The sequence below is a fragment of the Esox lucius genome, chromosome 2 (assembly GCF_011004845.1).
Source record: "Esox lucius isolate fEsoLuc1 chromosome 2, fEsoLuc1.pri, whole genome shotgun sequence".
NCBI classification, from domain to species: Eukaryota; Metazoa; Chordata; class Actinopteri; order Esociformes; family Esocidae; genus Esox; species Esox lucius.
This window is the reverse complement of record NC_047570.1, coordinates 26113457-26134882: the sequence shown is the minus strand read 5'-3', so window position 1 is coordinate 26134882 and position 21426 is coordinate 26113457. Positions and strand designations below refer to the sequence as shown.

At 43.9% G+C, this 21426-nt stretch overlaps 1 protein-coding gene across 1 annotated transcript in view; it reads left to right on the top strand.

The window, feature by feature from the left end:
• The window catches only part of nfatc3a (nuclear factor of activated T cells 3a), a 72661-nt gene extending 52104 nt beyond the window's left edge, over nucleotides 1-20557 (top strand). The window contains exons 7-11 of the mRNA XM_029113511.2: nucleotides 3728-3783; nucleotides 3963-4089; nucleotides 6116-6852; nucleotides 7249-7651; nucleotides 17088-20557. Of these exons, the coding sequence (XP_028969344.2) occupies nucleotides 3728-3783; nucleotides 3963-4089; nucleotides 6116-6852; nucleotides 7249-7651; nucleotides 17088-17146 (1382 nt within the window). The 3' untranslated portion in view covers nucleotides 17147-20557. The remainder of the gene's footprint in view (nucleotides 1-3727; nucleotides 3784-3962; nucleotides 4090-6115; nucleotides 6853-7248; nucleotides 7652-17087) is intronic.
• The last annotated feature ends 869 nt before the right edge of the window (nucleotides 20558-21426 follow it).

Genomic DNA, 21426 nt, shown 5'->3' with positions numbered 1-21426 from the left:
TTATTATTATATCGGCTGCTTGGACATTTGAAAAAATTACTACGATTTTAGTTTTTAAATGTAAATAACAGATACAACTGAAATGCAAGACTCACTAATATCACGTCAGTCTCATAAGATTCCTGCTCATATCTGTCTGACCCGACTAATCCATAGATAGAGACAGACAGACAGGCTGGCCACTACTGACAGACAGACAGACAGGCTGCTGTTTCTACTAACAGACTGACAGACAATCACTCTGGCCATGGGTGCTGCTGGTCCCCAGGATATCACGTACTCACACAGTAGCATTTGGGCTACTCACTGCTTACAGTGATAACAATAATAGTGTTAATATTTCGCCCTGATCTGCCCTGTTTAGTGTTGTTTAGAGATACCATAGATACCTCCACTATTCTCTGTAAATATCGTAACTCGGCAGTAATCCCTTATTACAACCTACTATTTACACTGTCTCCATTGTTTCTCTCCCTTTTATTTTTCTATCTTTCTCCATCCTAACTCCCAGTAATAAAAAACAAGTGTGGTTGGGTTCCAGGATGGAGATTGAAATGGGCGTCAGCATTCTGGGAACCGGTCCATGCCTGCCCACCATACCTTTGTGAAAGAGGGCAAACTGAAACAAGTTCATACAAAGAGGAGTCAAGAGTGTGGTTTTACTTACTGACTATGACTAAAAGTGGTTCTCTGGAGTAGTTTGGAGAAAGATAGATAGAGGGAGACCGAAAAGAAATGACTACTTGGAGGGGCTTCAGGGGAAGCTTGTCATTGGAAAGTGTTGGAGGGAGACTGCACTGTGCCCTGGTTTTGGTGGACAGGCTTATGCACTCTTGAGTGGAGGAAACCTGGGCGCTGCCAAAGTGACGAGTATGTGTTGGGGGCACAAAAGGGATATAATAATGATGTGATTGGTGTAAATGATTCCTCCTCATCACAGCTAATCCAGACACTTAATGCACAACATGAATGATTGGATGGAGTGGATACAGGGATGGAATATAGATGACAGAGTGTTTTCCGCCTGCTTTCGTAAACAGACTTCTACAGTGACTTGATGTTCAGTGGGAAAGACATAGCCTTACTGTGGTTTGTTTGTGTATAGGCCAGTGTTTTAGATGGTAACAGGAATCCCTAGCCCCATGCCCAAGTTGATGAGAGTAGGCCTACTATATTACAGATTTTGGAGTTCATGGATTCTACTGGTCTCTGTTATAGCTACAGTTAAAGAAGATCAAGAGATATTTAGAATAGAATAGTTTGCCATTGTATGTGTTTTCACTGTGCCAGAAGTTAGCCATGATGATGATGATGATGATGATGATGATGATGATGATCTCTGGCTACAGCAAGTCTGTTAGTGTGCGGTCTGGTCTCTCATCACTCTCTAATGCTAGAAGCAGAAAGACGCTTTCCATCTGTCCAAATAAAACTGTACCACATCCAATCTGGCTTGCTGCTGACTTGTGTCACTTTATTACCTGGTCTGCGTTCTCTATGTTTCCACTTATTCAGAATTGAATAACACAGAGAAAATAGAAAGGAAGGAAGAAAGAAAATATGGCTCCAGAAGAAAGGGAATATGAAAAATGTATATTTATGAGAGAGGGAAAATGTTATGTAACTGGAGTGATCATGATGAATAAGCAGGTGAAAGGTGTCCTGGATGGACTGATTGAATGGCCGACGGATGGTGTTTCTCTAGGACATTGACAACCCCAGACATTTAAACAAAGAGGAAAAAATATAGTGGTTGCATTGAAATTGTATTTAACACACCAGACAAAACAGCTTTTTCTTTCTCCCATACTAAAAGCTACTGTGATTATAGCTGTCTGAATATCTTACCACTCACTGTGTTTGTAGATATCCCCAACAAAACAGTGTGTTTTAACTGACTGAGGGGTGTGGAGGATGTCTTTTCATTGGGTGGCGATGTAGTATCCTGTTAAAGCTTGTTTTGTGCTGGGCGGTAGACAGAGCTCTTCATGTGGGGCCCTTTCCCTTCCCCTCTCACCTGCCTGTTGAATGTCAACATGTGCTGCTGGAATACAGGCTGAGCTGAGAAACTCAAGGTCATTCATTCACTACCACGCCGCCATCGGGCTAGTGATGTAGCACCTATTCACTAAACAGGGAACCTCCACTGAGCTCAAAGTAATCAGGCACATCACACAATTACAGAGAAAACCATGTTTATCAACTGCTAAAGACATCAGAGCAGGGAAATCATTAAATTGGAATGGATCTGGAATAGAAAGGTAGAACAGAGGAGATCTCAGAACATAGTCTGAACCTACAGCGTAACTAAAGGGTTGTGATTGAGTCCGTATGCACTGAAGTGACAAACAGACAACTGTGTTTAAGGATCGTTGTTTTTCAGAAAGTTTGGGGAAGCCCTTTTGTTTGAAGAGAAAAGTAGGTCTAAGCCTAGCACAGGTGCCAGCAAAGATGTACCCATATTCACATCTTGTACGGCTTATAACAACCACACACCTTTAGATACAGTAGTCTTAGCAGGGCTGCAGCGTCAGTTGATTTGTCACACCACAATGACCGAAGTGTTAGGCTAGTGAATCACCACAGTAGTTCTGCCGTGGCTTAATAAATGTACCGTATGATGTGTATTGTGAGGATGGTGACTTCACTCACCCTCACCTCCCAAGCGCTTCTCCTGTTCAGCCCAGAAGCCCGGTCTTCTATCATTCTCTCCACTGCTTTTCCCAATGGCTGAATGCCTGAAACGTCTGGCCAGATTATTAGATCTGTAGTAAGAAAACTGGAAAATAAGGGGATGTTTCCTTTCCTAAGTCAGAACTCTGGCAGTGCAACACAGTGTGGTGTGGACCGGTGGAGAGATTTTCAAATAAATACTGAGTTATTCCACTCGCCTCTCCATAATGTTGACCAGGCAAGACAAACAGCAGGATATTTAGACTTTGATTTCTTCTTAATTGCTGTAAAAATATATATATATATATAACATCTCCACAGGGTTTCTGGGCCCATGAAGATGACATCATTGAGATGTTTCAGGTCCCCCTGAAACAATTGAAATCCTTCAGCTTTTGGAAGGTTTCTGTGGTACTTATTAAGCCATGTCTACTTGGGCAGGAAGTGTCTTACACTTAGGAAAACAGTAACCCAGAGAATAACACCAGATGAGGACAGACGTCTTTCAGAACATTACACCCAATGTATTAATGTGTTTGGATTTTCAAGCAATGATCATATGCCATATCTCTCACATAATAAGGTTAAGTTGTCAGGGTGTCTATCAAATGTTACATGCATTTAGCTTTTTTCAACTCAAACAATACAAAGAACTGTATCTCTTCATTTTATGGTCTTGGTTTTATAAACTCTTTTACAGATACTATAATTCACTTCTTCACAGATGTCCATTGATATACGATATAGTCCAAGATCTGGCGTTTTCATTTGGAAAGGATGTGATGGTCCATTTGAAGTTGTCACATTTGTCGATTGGCAACATCTGTTTTATGGATGAGGAGGAGGTGGATTGACTCTAAGCTGAATCACTGTGGATGACATACCGCCATTTATTTATTCATTCGCCCGTTAGATCCTGTTTAATTGTCCCTAGGTAGGCCCAGACTGCAGTGGGAATGCTGGGATCTAGCCTCAAATGTACAACTATCTATCAAAGTTTAGTTTCTATATGTTTTATCCATCAATGTATTAGTAGTTCATCTCTTTCTTTTAGATGGAAGACCACAGTGGGAAGTTGAGGCCAAAATTGTCCGTGAGAAAAGTCAAGGAGTAAGTAGATGACGGGTTCTCTGTAGTTTGTAGTCTTATATGTTATGCATACAGTGTATTAACATGCATTATAATGGTATGTTATTACAGCTTTTGGAAATACATAACATTAGATAGACCAACCTATTGACTTGGTGGGTGTCTGTGGAAATGTTCACTGTGTTGGTTCCTTGTTGTAGTCGAGCATCGTGGTGGAGGTTCCTCCATACCACAGTAAGACTGGAGCCTCGGCCGTGCAGGTGCAGTTCTATGTCTGCAACGGGAAACGGAAAAGGAGCCAATCGCAACGCTTCACTTACCTGTCAGGTAAGAGGATTAACAATCTACACAAGAGGGCTGCATTTGAAATTCCACTTTCACTTGATGGTTTCCCACCCTGAAAGATGTATATGGGCCAAGAAAACCTTTAATTCAGTTTTCTTGAACATTTATTAAAAACACAAGGCCAGTACAAACTTTGGCTACCTTAAGCTGCCACTAGAAAAAAAAATATTCTCCTGGTTGTTTTCCATCCCATCTTTACCATAATTATCCCATGCAGATAATCAGGTCTCAGTACTCTTGAAAAATTGTTGGTCTGTATTTCCAATTATTACTCACTTGTCTGTCAGCCTCTGAGGGTTGTCAGAAAGCAGAAAAAAAAGTGTGCCACACGCAAAGAAACAAACAATGCAGAGTCTTCTGCTCTTGGGGTTTGCTTACTAACCCCTTTCTGAGTTATGGATAGCATTGAGCTTTCCCTCCCAGTTTGTAAGCTTGTGGTTTGAATGAGAACAGTCACAGTTAACAGTGCACCTGCCAAATGTTTACACTCTACTGCTGACTATTTTACAAGTGTATTTCCATGTAAGTTTAGTTTGTAAATATCTTTGCTCTCCAGGAAAATGCACACTGAAATTGTGGGAAATTCAATTCAATTCGTATGGTTTGGCTAAAATAAAATCTCTACATCAAGGTGTGTAGTGTGTTGATATCCAGATTCTATAGATTTGAGTGTTTCTGGTTAAGTCAAATCCCTGCCTAGTTAGGGTTCTTTGTATTGTTATTGTTTTCCAACAATAACGTCAAGCCGATGTTACTCATACAGAAAACTGTGTTGGCGGAAAATAATGCCACGTGAGCAATTTCTGTGCACCACAGGTGTGTTTGTGCGTGTGTGCGTGTGTGTGTGTGTGACTGTGTGTGCACGCCCCTCCACCCAACCTCTCCGCTTGCAGCTTGCCACCCACTCATGAAGCGCTTCCTGTTTTCCCCGCTACCCGACCAGGACAGCCAATCAGAGCACAGTACAGGAAGCCTGCTCCATCAGTGTAGACACCACCATTGTTACCACGGACACCACGTGCTTATTTGTGGCAGCCCCGTCCCACCAATCACACTCTTCTACCCAGCTAGCGTGGGCAGCAGTAACTCTGGTTGGCTCAATTCGGAGGAGAACTTTGTAAGAGAAAATGACATGGGTTATTAATGAGGTCTGTTTACTATGGTGCCATATGAGTAGACCCCAGAGTTTTTCCTAGTCAACTCTTGGTCAAAGAAGATTGCTGGGGAGTCCTTCAATGATGAGGCTACATTTGGAAATTCACTGTTCAGAGGAATAACATTGTCTCTTTGCAAAGACCTAGTGACTCTGTTAAGCAATGCACAATTCCAATCTAAAACATTTTCAACTGCCCTTTCACCCATTCTACCACTACATGTCAATTAGTCACACGACTTTGTGTAGCCTCTCTCTGGTTTGTGTGTCTGCATTCTCTAAAGCAGGACTGTCAGAAACAGCCATGGGAGATAGCTTGGAAGACTTCTAGAGAGAAACTGGTTTATCCTCCTTATTTCAACAGGCTGGAGGCCATTCTGCTTCTCCCCAAACTACAGTCAACATGATGGCACCCTAATCCATCAACATATGTTCCATCTCTCTGATTCAGAACTGGTAGAAATAAAACCCTGCCTTGTCACAAGCACCAGATTGGGAAATGGGTTACTGACTGGTGTTCAGAGGAGTGTTTCTATACTATGTGCTGTGTGCCGTTCTAGACTTTCAATGGAAGATTTCTAATCTCACATTAGTGTGGTGTGGGAAGTTAATCGTGAGATCTATTGCGAGATGACTTTTTGTGGTGTGGTAAAAATATTATCTGAATTGTTACTTGGAAATCACCTGTTGTTGTAATCATCGCCTGTGGGAACAAACATTCGTGGCACCAGAAGTCCTGCATTCACAAAGGCAGATGTAGATAAAGGTTGTGAATGACAGTGTTTGTTGCTTTTGATTCATGTTGATCATATGGAATCTCTCTCTCTCTCTCTCTCTCTCTCTCTCTCTCTCCAGTCCTGGTGAAGCAGGAGCACAACAGAGATGATCTGGACGGGGCCCCAGCCGTGCTGCCCATGCCTGGTGCGTCCATGCCCCTGGCCCATGCTGCCAGCCTAGTTCGCAGTACCCACACCCAGCTGCCTTCCCCTGACCAGGGCCACCCGCCGGACAGCCTTCTGTCCAGCTCTCCCCGGGGCTTGGCTCCAGGCCCCAGCCTCCACACCCTGCAGCCTGCCTGCCCTCCCATGGGCTCCCCCTCCTTCCAGCACCAGCACCTGCCTCACCTCCAGGGCAGAGGGCTCCACACGCCTGCTGACTGCCACATGCCGTTCCATCCGGGCCCCGCCCTTCCCAGCAGGCCCTCATACCAGCCACAGCCTATGCAGCAGAGTCACAGCCACCCATCCCACCTGAGCAACCTGAATCCCAACATGGCCTACAACGGCCAGTCAGGCCTGCCCATGAACACTGGGGCTCCACACAGCTACGATAGGATGCCTTACCACAACCAGCAGTCGGACCCCGGGGCCTCCCACCCTCACCCCGGTGGGATGGGAATGGTGTACCATTCCTCCCCCTCCACGTCCCCCACCGCTCAGCAGGCCTCCAGCCCTCACAGCCCCATCCCCACCACCCCCAACAACCAGCCCATGACCCACTCTGCCCCTCACCTGCTCTCCATGGGTTACCACTGCCCCTCTAACCCCAGCCAGGTAACCTCCCCCACCTGCCCCAACCACCTCATGGGCCAGGCCTCCCCCACCCACCCCAACCATCCAATGCAGGCCTCCCCCGCCCACCCCAACCATCCAATGCAGCCCTCCCCCGCCCACCCCAACCATCCAATGCAGCCCTCCCCTGCCCACCCCAACCATCCAATGCAGCCCTCACCTGCCCACCCCAACCATCCAATGCAGCCCTCCCCCGCCCACCCCAACCATCCAATGCAGCCCTCCCCCGCCCACCCCAACCATCCAATGCAGCCCTCCCCCGCCCACCCCAACCATCCAATGCAGCCCTCCCCCGCCCACCCCAACCATCCAATGCAGCCCTCCTCCACCCACCCCAACCATCCAATGCAGCCCTCCCCTGCCCACCCCAACCATCCAATGCAGCCCTCCCCTGCCCACCCCAACCATCCAATGCAGCCCTCCCCTCAGCTCCAGAGAGCCATGGGTGGCTACCATCCCACCAGCCAGAGGTCTGCTTCCTGCCCCACTCCCCCCACTGCCCCTCCAGCTCGCATTGTGCCCTCGCCCCACTCCGGGCCCTCCTCCCCCCAGCTACACTCGCTGACCTACCAGTCGCCCACTTCCTCCTCGCCCAGCAGCAGCCCTCTGGGCCCCCAAGCCCTCAGTCCCCAGGCCGGTAGCCCTGTGATGGGCAACATGTCACCAGGGGCATCGGGGCCGCTAGTGCAGCAGCACCCCCTGGCCCCCCATCCGGGCCCTTTCCCTACAGAGGGGGAAAGCCTGAACATCAAGCAGGAGCCTGAGGAGAGAGAGCCCACCTTCAGAACCATTGGCCTGCAGGACATCACACTGGATGATGGTAAGACCCAGCTCAGTCTCTCTATGCCAGCGTGGGGGCATGTATAATACATAACTTTTATTTTTTTTTGACTTGATGGATTATTATATCCAGCTAACACGTGTGATACACAGAAATAATACTGTTTTATAACACAGTGTAAAAAGATACTTTCCACCAATTGCTGTATTCTCCTGGGTGAAATGATGTCTCATTACAGTGATTGGGTTTCATGCACAAGGCATTTAAACCGGCAGTTGAATTGGTTGTTATTGAGTGTTCCTGAGTTTAGGAGGATTAGGTATCATAGCACAATGGACTAATGACTCTCACATTAAAGACCTTATCACAAATAGCTCACCGTTACAAACTCAATCACACACACACACACACACACACAAGGGGATTGATCATACTTTATTTTCAGCTGGTTTGTTGCATCAGCGGAAATACTAAGAAAAGAGTAGGGTTTTGTACCACAGACACCAAAGCAGCTTGATGCACTGCTGTAATTAGTTGATATGTGAGCGTGTCTGGATGTACAGACAGGCCTTTCCAGTCTTCACTGGTGCTGAAGAGGACTTATGGGTATGATGGTGTAACAACGTTGAGGAAGTTGAGCCTTACTTATTGTCATTTCCCATTGAGTGCCTCTCCACTTCAAGAACACAGGAAATGCTGATTCCACAAGCCATCTAAGTAGGAACTGTTTGTCAGGTAGCTTGTTGCCTGCCATGGGTCCTGCTCACTCACATATTTACATCAACACCCGTCAAATGGTCCGTAGTTAATAAACAGCAGGAAGTGGCCGTGTTAGGACACGTGTGTATGTGTGTGTGTGTGTGTGTGTGTGCATCTGGAGTGGCTGTAGCAAGGGGCAGGCTAATTAACACAGGCCATTATTGATAACTCATGTGTGAATGGCCATCAGACACCAGTAGGAATACAGCATAACTCATTGTGTCTGTATATATACACAGAGTCACAGCCTCACACAGAATTACGATCAGCAGCATGTTAAACCTTCTCGCTTTTTTCCCTTCAGCACTCACTTTAAACACCTCTGAGCACACGCGTTGAGAAATTCAAATATCAGACTGGCTGCCTCAGATGGCGTAGGCGTAGCTACCAACAAAAAATGGGTGAGAAACTTCACTGTAAAAGTGACATGGTTCACCCTGGGATTACTAACCCGACAGCACGGCCTATAAATAGCGTCTGTGCCACGTAGACTCTGTGGGGCTCCAGCACACCCAAACTAACACACTTTACTTTTCACTGTCCTTCTGGAGATCCCAAACATTGTTCACATTTAACATGTTCCCGTTAGGTACCTTCCCTTACGGGGCGTTGCCCAGTTTTACAGCTGGTATTGCAGCCCTACAAATGTTGACCTGTTTTTTTTAAATCTTACTCAGATGGTTACACAGAGTGGGACCTTCAGATGGTTGGGTCACCTGGGGCTTTCATGCATTTCTCAGTGTGGTTTTCCTCTAAAATAGCATAGGCGTCTGGGAGGTTCAAGCCACTGGGCCCCTCGCAATTGGGTTCTTCTTTTGTAGTCTGTAATAGCACATATAGTACCATCAGAGCCAGTGTGTAGGGGTTCAGTGTTAATTCTGTATTTACTGGTTGCTGTTTTGATGGCTCGGTGGATGTCGTAGTATGTTTTTGTGCAGGAGTTCAAGCCTAAGCAGTGGCCATGTAAGTGTGTGAGTGTGTGGGGGTGGGTGTGTGTATGGGGTTGTGGGTGTGTGTGTGTGTGAGTGTGTGGGGGTGGGTGTGTGTATGGGGTTGTGGGTGCGTGTGTGTGTGTGTGGGGGTGGGTGTGTGTATGGGGGTGTGGGTGTGTGTGGCGAGTGGTGTATGAGGGTGGGGGTGTGTGTGTGTGTGTGTGTGGGGGGGGGGTGCTTAGGAGTGGCACAGACTCCCTGACAGATGGATGGGTGGGCTAAGGATCTAACCCAACTCGCAGAATGGCAGTAACTGGCAGTATGTACTCAAAAATGGATTTAATCTCCTAGCCTAATTCTCATCTCCTGGCATACCAGTTAACACTTTTAAAGATCCACACCTTTTCGAATTGCCTAAGTCTTCCAAAACAACTGTTCTCTTAAAGTGATATCACGCTGTCTCAATGTAATCTCACACATATCACCACCCATCACAATTAACAATCCAAATGACTTTCAGGTGACTGGCTAGTTGTTCAGACTGACGATGCACAGCTCTGTCTGGGCTACAATCAATTTAGAATTTGTCTACAAAATCACTGACTCGTTGCAGGGTTCAACATTAAGGATGGCCCGCTGGCCCAGGGCTAGTAAGACCTAACGTTGGACCAGTAGACAAAAAGACAGTCACTCAATTTCCCCATTTAAATTCATAGTATTGTATTAAAACATTTGGGTGTCATCTTTTTTTGTTACTCTTCCCGCTTCTATTTTCACTTGTTCTCCCATTATGTGCCTGTGGCGCTCTTCTCCCCCTGGGTGTGGTACAGTACCGGTGTCGTGTTTTTTGACTAATAATATTCGATGGCTCGTCTGTATTGTTCTATCATAGTTCATAGTGCATTCTAGGGCAGGACCCAAATATGGTATCGTATGAGGCAAAGCGAATGCAATTATTTTTGTTTTCATGGGAAAAAAAAGTGTTCCATTGGTCAAAAATGGTAATGGCAAGGGACACTTACTTCCGTTCATGTTGTGCGTTCCCCACGAAAGCTGATAAGGCAGGGTTGTTTAATAAGGGAACGAACAACTACTGAAAACCTGCTGTTAAATCCCTGCAGCATGTCGCATGTATTGCGGCCAAACTGGCTGTTGACAACCCCGCTGCTGCACCAATGAACGTCTGCCTGCTCCGAATGAATGAGGTGGCGCGTAGCTAAACAAAAACAAAAAAGCTGAAGAACAAATAAATGACCGCCTACCATGTTGTGACAAGGTAGAACCTTTTCAGAAAATGGTTTGTGGTGTATGAACATTTAATCCGTCTGGACATTTATAAAATGTGTGTTTTTGCAGTCTGAGGCAGTGAGGGCAGTAAACCTTCTTTCCCTGGCAGAACTGGCACCTTAAAGGAAGCACTAGCGTTTGAAGGCCCTTCTTCATTGGTGTATGTTTGGTTTGGTCTGTATATTTTCAGGGACAGTGTTGTGTTGGTGCCACCCTGCTCTCCTCCATCAACACCTGAGTGTGACCGAACCCTCCTGTGAGGGTGATTACGGCCGTCATGGCGACAGACACTGAACCACTCGTGGTGTCGGCCCATGTGTTTATCTAATTAATCAGCTGACACGGGCTCTGTGTTTGCATGGCTAGCACACATACACATGGCGGGGGGGGGGGGGGGGGGGGGGCAGGCAGGGGGCTAGCGGGGATCGTGTGTGGGTGGTTGTATGTGTGTGAGACACGGCGCACCCGCATCTTTTGTTTGCTCTCCTGCCCGGACTACAGCTGCCTCTCGACGTGAGTGAGGCATTCTGGGTTAATAATAGGCCGGGCCTGCTGCTCCCTGTGAGAGACGACGACACAGAACACACACAAACACACACACACACATTCTCCCTGTGAGAGACGACGACACAGAACACACACAAACACACACACATTCTCCCTGTGAGAGAAGATGACACCGAACACACACACACTTTCTGCCTGTGAGAGAAGACGACACAGAACACACACAAACACACACACACATTCTCCCTGTGAGAGAAGATGACACAGAATACACACACACATTCTCCCTGTGAGAGAAGACGACACAGAACACACACAAACACACACACACACATTCTCCCTGTGAGAAAAGATGACACAGAACACAACACACACATACAATCACACACATTCTCCCTGTGAGTGAAGACGACACAGAACACACACACACACAAACACACACATTCTCTGTGAGAGACAACGACACAGAACAGACAGACACACGCACATTCTCCCTGTGTTAGACAATGACACAGATCACACACATAAAAACACACACTTTCTCCCTGTGAGAGACAACAACACAGAACAGACAAACCCACACAGTACCTGTGTGATGAAGGCACATATAGTAGTACAGAGTATAAGCTCTCATCCAAAACAACTAGATCATATTAGTATTATAACTAGTCTGTGGCACCACATTGTAAATACCTGAAGATCATATTCCCAGATAGAATTCTATATACAAATACACAGGCATTTCCACTTATAGAGCAAGTACACAGTCCCTATACCTAAAACCCATACTACAGAACACAACAGAAAAGTCCAAATTTAAAGCATGGGCTAATCTGGGTCTTTTACAAAAGCTCCTGAAACCCAGGTGTCATCAGACTGCCTTGGGCTCTCATCAGACACCTTTTCCCTAAAACTTGGGAGGATGATGGGCCAAGGGATCCAACCCCAAGATCTGAGGGCAGTGGTGATGCACCACATGTGTTTGGGTCAAGCAGGCCTCTTTCTCCAGAGTTCTGGTGTCTTCTGGCTCTGTCCAATTCCCAGCCCAGCCAGCAACTGCTTCTGTACACAAATTTTAGCATTGCATGAATTAGCTAGCTTACCTGCTAGCAAACTAGGCTAGCTAGCAATGTTTCGTTTTCAAAACATTGACGGGTGAGAAGCCCTGCTGTAACAGATCTGTTATAGCCTTCCCCTGACAACAGCAGGTCAAGCTGTGAATGAATTGCCCCTGCCTGATTTTCCCTTAAGTTTTAGTTTTTTGGTATGTATAATTTTTTTCTGAGCTTGAAGCGCTTTAAGATAGTGATGAATTGTACAATGAAAGTTGAATACAATTCTAATAATATCTCTCCAAGACCGCACTAGGAAAATGCTTCAGGCCGGCACCAAACTCAGCTTGTTAAATTCAAGCAATTAAACACATTAGAAGCCCTGGAACAAGTGAAAAACAACTTCTTGTGTCATCTTTCCATACAATGGAAGACTTAATGAAGGCCAAGGGATTGGCAGTGTAGAGCTGGCTCTGGGATTCACATTCAGCCAGGGTGTACGTATGCGTGCTACTCAGTGGGTTTCTCCCATCTCAATCAAGATGTTGGGCAGCAGCAGTCTGACAGGAAAGTCTGGGAAGGCCAGAGATCCTTGGTAATGATCGGACTCAACATTGACCTACAGCCAGGAAAACTAAACCGAAATCATTGTGTTTATAGAGTAGGATACCCTCCAGAAGGAACTCTCATGTCACGGTTTTTAGTATGCTTTTCTCTTGTTTGTATACAAACTTAACCATTCCTATGTTGTGGGTTAAGCTTGTCTTAGAGCCACTGTTATTGCTTACCAACTCCTGATTGTCTAGAAAATGAGCTTTCACGTCTGTTATGACACATAACCACATCCATAACAGTCAGGAAACAAGAGGACAGCAGTGTGTCACTGATTTTCTCTCCCTAGTAAACCCTGTAATGTTCTGTGTGTGTCGGCTGCTGACAAGGGAGTTTGTCAGGTTTCTCAGAGAACTGTTGATGAGTCACTCCACCCTGCTTCTGAAAACAGTGAAGTCAAGCACATTTCACACACACATATTTCAGGTTTTACTATCCTTGTGGGGACACAGAGAAAAGGTACTCCTTTTCCTATTTTCCCTTGGGCAGTTGTGAAATTGTTCTTGTTTTTCTACGTTTGCAGGTATTTTTGGGCTTCACAAATATAATGAAACAAGGACAGACACAACCACATCTCCACATGGCGGGTCGCTAAATAAATCTATTTGCCATTACAGGAATTCTTAATTTACTCACTAAATTAGCCTCTGGTTCCATCAGGAACTCTCACTTTGGACAGTTTTCCTACAATTCCATTATGCACCATTTGGTAAGTCAGTGGGAAATGCAACAGGCTTGCAGGGGTGTATCCAAACTGAACAGCCGAAGGTGGTCCACTGTGTTAGGGGTTTAGAGGAATCATTTGGTTGGCCATTCCTAATCCTATTGGCTTCTACTCTAATTCTCACAACAGCTATTCCAGCTTCAGTCCTATTGGCTCCGACCTCGTAACTCGCTCAAGTGGTCGTCTGATGGCTTCCTGTGGGAAGATCAGAAGACTCTGGTCTTGTGAATCACTTACAGCCACATCAAATGGGAAATCCACATATGACTCACAGAGATGAGTGGCTTTATTTAAACGGTTGCAACAGCAACATTGTCCTAATGAGATTAGTGTGCTCACTGGACATGTGAATGTGTCTAAACTACACTAACAGACTCCTGAGCTAGCAACAGGCATCAGGTAGATAATATATAGAATCATGCTTAGCAACACTTGTGAATCTAGTTTCTGTAACTTAAATGTACAATTCCTAATTAATGTGATAATTGTGCGTACTTATCCCTTTGACGTGGATGTTTTTTCTTCTGCTACCAAGAAGTTCTTGTGACATGTGCGTATATGAAAGTTGGAAGTGGAAAAGTGACCGTTTTCAGGAAGACTGACTCTTGCTTTGCCTGTCCCCCAGTCTGGTACCAGGGTTTTCCATTGTAACATGTTTTCTTAATTTGGTAGTTTAGAGAACAATCTGTCTTGTTATTTTCATTAGCTGGTTCTCTGTTGGAGAATATTACATAGATTTTTTCTTTTAATATAAATAGAGAGAGAAAGAGTTTCATGAGATGTGTTTTTCTACTGCACACTTCAATGTCGCTCTGTCAGGAAACATTGTTAGAATCTGTCAAAGGGGATAATGATGATTGCCTGTTTTTCAAACAGACTTGTTTATCATACAAGTCACTTTTGTCTGCCTGTTTCACTTCTGTTTCTCATTATGTAAGATTATTTTCCCAGATCGTTTTGAGATGTGAGATTTAGACATCTAGATGATGTTAAAGATCACTGCCTGATTTGAAACATATGATTCACAACCAATTATTCAGATCTTGTGCTGGGAAATAGAGGAATTGGGGTCAGCAAGGACAGTAAGAAGCCTGTTTCTTCCCTCTACCTCTGACTTGTTAAAGTGATTAATGTGACTTTCCCTTATGATGACAATGATACAATGACATGACACATAAATAACCACTGCGCACCAGGCCGAAACCCTTGTCTTACAGCCAATCAGTGCAAAGGATGGACTTTGATCAAGGAGGACCTCGCTCTCGCTGTTTATGACAGTAATTAGCCCAAAGCATAGTGATTGAAGGCTTCCCCCCTCGAGAGGTGACAGGCGTCTTATGCAGAGGGCTGGTTTAGTCACACGCGTGGTGAAATACGCTAGCTCTGAACACTGCCACAGGACCAGAATCCTACTCTGTAGTTGACAAATGGCGGTTGGATGGTTGCTGTACAAGGAGCCGCTCCCTGGCTTAGTGGGGAAAGCCCCCCTCTACTCCCACACAGGATCTCCCTTCCAAACGGCTGGAGTGAAACTGGGCTTTCTGTGGTAAACTGGGCTAAATCATCAGGTTTCTCTTAGCTTCTCAAGTCTCAGTCTGAGACATTAGTTCAGCTATGAAACTACTGAAGCCAAGCACAATTCAAAGATTTATTCTGGATCAAAACTATTCAAAATAGGCCTAATTAATCATTTTTGAACAAACTGTCAAAGTTTACTGGAAACCGTAGCTGACCAAGAGGATGTTTAATGGATTAATCTAACAGCTGTGTAAAAGGTAGCATCATTTCCAAAACCTGATGTGTATTTTCAGTTGAGAGTGGAGATAGACATTGAAACATTTTGCACATTACAACAATAATATTGCTCAATTTTGATTAACCAATTTATCTGGTGTGACTGTATTTAGTACATAAATACATTGTTGTAGATTGATGTTTTGTGTAAAGCTGTCTGTCACAGTTAATCATTTTCTGTGAGAAGGTAGAAATTTAGATTCTGTGTGTGTGAAGATAGCTGTGTGCGATGGGAGAGGAAGAGCCTTCCACCCACGCCAACAGGATAGAGACAGTGGCTAGCAAGCCAGGCAGAAAGGTCTCTTTCTCTGTCACAGATCACACAAACACCAATAAACACACCTAATTCTGTCACAGCACCAATATGGTATTTGACAAAATTCCTGGGAACACAGTTGTTATTCAATATGTATAATTAATAATAAACACAGATGTTAGAAATAGTGAAAATAAATGTTGTAGTTAAAAACTTATTTTGAATGTTTTAATTCTATTCAGAGAAATAGCCGGTAAATGCTTTGGAACAGGGGTCAAGAGAGTTAAAGAGAGGCAACACTGTATTTCAGTAGATGCTTTAATTGATGTAGAATTTTATTTTAACAATTACTGAAGCGTCACTCAAGGTGGAAGCGTCTACTAATTAAGTGAAATGTAAAACATGTTCATGTTTGAAGTCTCTCTCTTTGCCCTCTTTATGTCTGACCTGGTCTTTCACCTGTATCTCCCGGGTAAGGGGAAAAACGCTGTATGACACTGCAAGCCTGAATGCAAAGTTTCCAAATTACTTCTGTGTGGAAAATATGTTATCACCTTTTCCTGAAATACCAAATGAATGTATGTGTCATCTCTTCTCACACGCACTTTATTCCTTTCTCTGTTGTCTTGGTCTCTCTCCTTTTTGTTTTATAGTCATGTGGTAGGACAGACCCAGCTTCAGTTTAGCATTATGTAGGGATTTGAAATTCATTTGGTTTGCGGTTGTGATTTTTACAGGATCCCTGCTGTTCCCCATGCTGAGCCGCACTGGGCCCCGTGTGAATCTGAAAAGGGCTTCAGCGCCACTATAACAAGCAGGCCTCTGTAACTGGCCCAAGAGATATACCAGGAGAAAAGAGAGGAGAGATGGAAATTAGAAAGAAAGACATTGAGGGAATAACATTATCAAGCCTAGCAAGCTTCCAGGGCTGCCTGGCAGAATAATCACCTACAGCACCGTGCCTCAGTGCCTCTCTGTGTCCACAACACGCCCTTTAACAATGGATTGGTTTTAATACAGGCCCATTCACTACGCTTGAAAGCCACAATAACAGGCCAGAGGAAATGGACTCAAGCTCCATTAAATAGAGAGTTTGGCTTAATGAAGGAGGTTAACGGACAGCTTGTGCTTGCTGAGCTATTAAATAAATGTTGGGTGGTGTTTATAGGTGTGTACGTGTAGTGGGAAAGACTTAATATCTTGCATGCTGTCGATGGTGAAATCAGATAATAATACTACTTGCCAGAATGTTTCCCCCTCTCTTTTTGACAGAGTCATGCTGGTTGTTTGATTCTCAAGCTGTGAGTGCCACTTGTGTCGAGCCAGTGTTTGTATGATTGAGTTTTTTCCTCCACTATGTTGTCCTGGAAGCGGGACCTTTCAGTGCTTATACAGAGTGAGCTGGGCAACATCGCCCTCCACTGGTTAAAGTCTGATTTGAGATTTGACATTCAGTATCACTACTTAAATAATTTGGTTCAAGAAAGCATTTAGAAGCCTGTGTTGATGAGCTCTAGTGACCCTGTATCTCTGTCTCTCTTTGTGTTTCCAGTGAATGAGATAATTGGCCGAGACATGTCCCAGTCCCCTGGCAGCGGTTCCCAGTCGTAGCGCCCTCTGACCTCTGACCAGACATACACAACCTGCTGGGCATTGCAGCATTCTCACTAGTTCCAACACCACTTCCACTTCAGGACTCCGTGGGCTGCCTCTGTGCCGGAGAGACTGAGCTTCGCCATACACTGGACCTAACAGGCTAGAAAAACGCCCTCCATGGTCTATACTCCAGACGACACCTGCTGAGACACCACATTATGAACAGCAGAACAACGCAGGTTGACAAAGTGTAGTATTATTGGAGTCAGCTGGTGCACCAAAACGAGGTCGGCGATCTGTTGTTTTTAAAGGCAGACTTTGGGTAAAAACACAAATATAACCTATTGAAATTGTTTACGAATCAATGTGCCGCCATACCACATTCTTTACTGCTTTCAAACAAATGATCAGTAAGATATTTGAATACAGAAGCGCATTGTGAGAAGGGAGCTCTGCAGCTTCCAATCCGAAAGAACTATCTTGTGTAAGTAATGTATATAAATACTTGAGTCGTCTGGAAACTGTAGCAGTATCTGCCAACGAATGAACCACCGCATTCACAGGCCTATGTCTGTTTTCAAACTGAGAAAAGGGATGGTTTGATCGTTGCCCCATGTTGGCCTTTAAGCATTGCTTTTCTGTTCTCAATAATCAAGCCTGGGCTCAGATCCACTGGTTTAGAGAGATCCCTTTCTAAATGTATGTCTGCAATAGGTAAACCAATCTCCTCCAGTCCCAGTGTTGTCCCAAACCATGTAGCGCTCAGTCTGGATTGTACACATGATCTTCTCACCAGCATAGACCACTACTGTACTTGGTACCGTAAAAATCAACTCTGTTGGTTGACTGATGTCACAGCACCGCCCCCTGGTGGTGTAAACGTTACTGCACCCACCACTTCAACACACCCACACCCCATCCCCCCTTGCCCTTGTGTTTGGGAGTCTCTGGGAGGCCCTTTTTCATTTTCTCTGGTGCTGGACTGGGATCTGTTATATGCAACATTCCACACTTCTAGTGACCTTTCTGCCATGTAGATACTGTAAATGATCACCACCCTCTCCTGACTGATTAGCCGTCTTTCAGGTTGAACAAATGCCTTATTAACCTTGTTAAATAGCAGCTTTGAATGATATAATGGCTAAAGCTTTTGTTGTCTGTTTGCACAGCTGACTCTTTATGGGGGGGGTGTGAGGTTGACTTTTATCGACATTTGATGGATTTATGAGTTGGTTATATGGGGATGCTTAACTTTTGTATGTTTTGTGCAGTGGATAGAAGAGCACATTGGCTAGTTTCAAACTGAGGTAACCTGTAAAGATGGAAATATAAATATATACTTGTGAATGTATATTTGGAGTTGAATTAAAGATGGCTTTGAATGATCCACAGAGAGAGATGGACCTGTGCTCCTAAGAGCTTCGTCATACAATATGTAGGAGGCTTCTGAATTGGCACCCTAGTCCCAGTATAGTGCACTGTTGATATCCAGTGGTCAGAAATAGAGTGCTATGTAAGGAATAGGGTGTTATTCTGGATGCATCTTAGTTGTGGTGATGCCCAGGGACTCGTGTGCCTTCCGCTATGTAACCACCATATGAGGGTGTAGGAACTTCAAACCTCCACACACTATTCAACATAACATGACGACATTCAAATTGTTGATAACCGTATATATACTGCATTTATGGATAACTCCTCATCACCTCTACCCCGATTAACAGGGTTATTTCTGTCTTTTTTAAAACAGCTCCCACCCTAGAATACTGTTGGTTCTTCACGTCCCCTCCGTGTGTCGCATCACGACAATCATTTTGTCTACCAAATGGTACCTTAACAAAAAGACGTCATTCTCTCTTTTTGGGGAGACATATAGACAGTGAATGTATGGAATATTGATAACAATAATAGAAATTCTCCGTTTGGGCGTATGGAATATTATTAACAATAATAAAGCTTTTGTTTGCCTGAGAATTACAACCAAGTCCAAGGAAATGACGTGACATATTCCAATCAAACTTCATAAGAAGGATGTGCGTAGAATGTGATTCTAAATGTTTGAATAATGTACTGTAAGTATGCTATACATTACGTATGTCAAGAGTCATGCTATAATACGTGTTTATATGGTTGGTTAGAATAAGCTCCTATTGGCTCTTTGCCTTAACGTGTTTTCTGTAATTGGACAATGATACTCTTCTTGCATGTATTTTTATTCTCTAAGGTGTTGCTAATGACAACTGTCAATCATGATTCATGTCCCAGTTCAAGTTCAATAATAATTCTGCTATGCACAAAAAATCTGCCTGATGCCTTTAAAAAACAGGAAAAGAAATAAAAAGAAAACCTTGATGCCTATAGATGTAGACGCTTTGTAGCTGCTTGGTTTCAGTTTTTCCAGAGTAGCCCAATATATAGTATTCTTGCTCCGTAAGAGAAAGACAGTCAGTGAAGCTGCCTTGTAAAGGACAGTGTGTCTTAAGAGAAATTACTAGAGCGTGTGGAAGTGTTACGTTTGTTCCCAATAAACTGTAGATATGTGTTTTTTGTAATTTTTATCTTTTCTTATTTTAATTATGCACACAGATGTGTTAGGCTACTATGCAAACCATGATAACAGCAACATTACAATTCACTATTTGGCACCAAGTACAGATAACTGCTTTGTTTGTAAACTCTCCCTCACAACTTTTGTGTGTAAACCCTTTTCAAACATTGAGGAGAGAATAAATGATGTCACTATTTGATTATTTAAAACTATAGGAATGCCTTAACTCATGTTTTAAATACCAATTATTGGTTGGTTGTCTGTATGCTTTTCTGGGTTAATAATTTATGAATAACTTGTGAGATGATAATTTTGGACAGCAGGACTTTAGAGGAAGCTGGTAGTAGGGCTTTTTGTGTGACTGTTGCCTGATTCACAATAGAGGGCAGACCAGGACCATACTGTGCTGGCTTGGACATTCAGTTTCAACCAACCCAGTTTTAGCCACTACAGTGATTGCGTAACTATGTCAGCCCTGTATAGCCCAGCTTGGCCCTGTGAAGTGTGGATCAGGCATGAGTCAAGCCACAAGCATAGCATCAAATTTAGTGAGCTCTCTGCCAGCCTCTTCTGTAAAACCAAAGACCGAACATACCGGTAAAAAGCAACAGAGTCTAACTTTAGAAAACTCTATTTTTGATACTTTGAAATGGATGTCATTCCTAATGATGGGGGAATTGTAAATTAAAGGGAAATGCAGGTTTTAGCTGATGTTTACGGAACTGTGTATTGTCATTTCATGTACATTTTGTATTTTAAAAACATTTTGTAATTTTTGAAGACTGCAGTGCTTTTTGAAACGATTCAAAGGGAATACCTTGCATTATTAGGCTCTTACAGTAGTGTATTAATAAAAATAAAACAAATACCCAACTATTTCTTTGTTTTGTGATCTTTAATAAAAACGTTCGTAGTGTGCAAAGCACTGATGATCCCGGAAAATATATAGTACTCTCTTAACAATGGTTATTACTTTATTAAACAGAAACTAAGGGCCACACATTCATCATACACAATAATATAAAGTATGCATCATATACTACATCATCCTTCCAAACTGTGACCAGGCCTTTTGAAAGAGCCCAAATGAACACTCACTGTCATGTTGGTTCAGTAAAGCCATCTGGTAATGGGATGGACACCTTTGCCTACAAATCACTGACATCTTTGGGGAAAGATTCTACATGCCACAGGGATGTGGGTCAATTAATAGGATCAAATTCTAGTTCCCTTCTATAATATGCCTTCTGTGACAAAACCTGACAAGATGTGCATTTTCCTAGATGCCCTTCAGCACACCCCCATTACTTGTCCCGTTTTTGGCAAACTACTTCGCTTCATGATTCTTGCCAGTCACCTTTCACCATTAAGCAGTTATGGTACCAGGTGTCTGCCACGCACTATGTATTCTATTCCAAGCTCCGCTCATGGTAAACTCCAGACCGTGAGATCAGTGAAAAGCCCAGTTGGGTGGCAGTTTCGGACATACTGGAAAAAGCTACTGCATTAACAGTGTAATGTGCATTAGACTGGATTCAACCCTTTGTGAAAGTGTGTCACTACAGACCAAGGTGCTTGGCCAGTTTATTTTGGGACAATTGTTACTTCAGAGTAGAAATATTCATGAAGAAATCAATGAACCCATCAATGTTAGGATACACTCTTGACTTGAATGATACTAATAAGCATAACATGGGGAAAGACATCCCCCTAAGATCAATCTCAAATTGCTTAAAAAAAGGAAGGT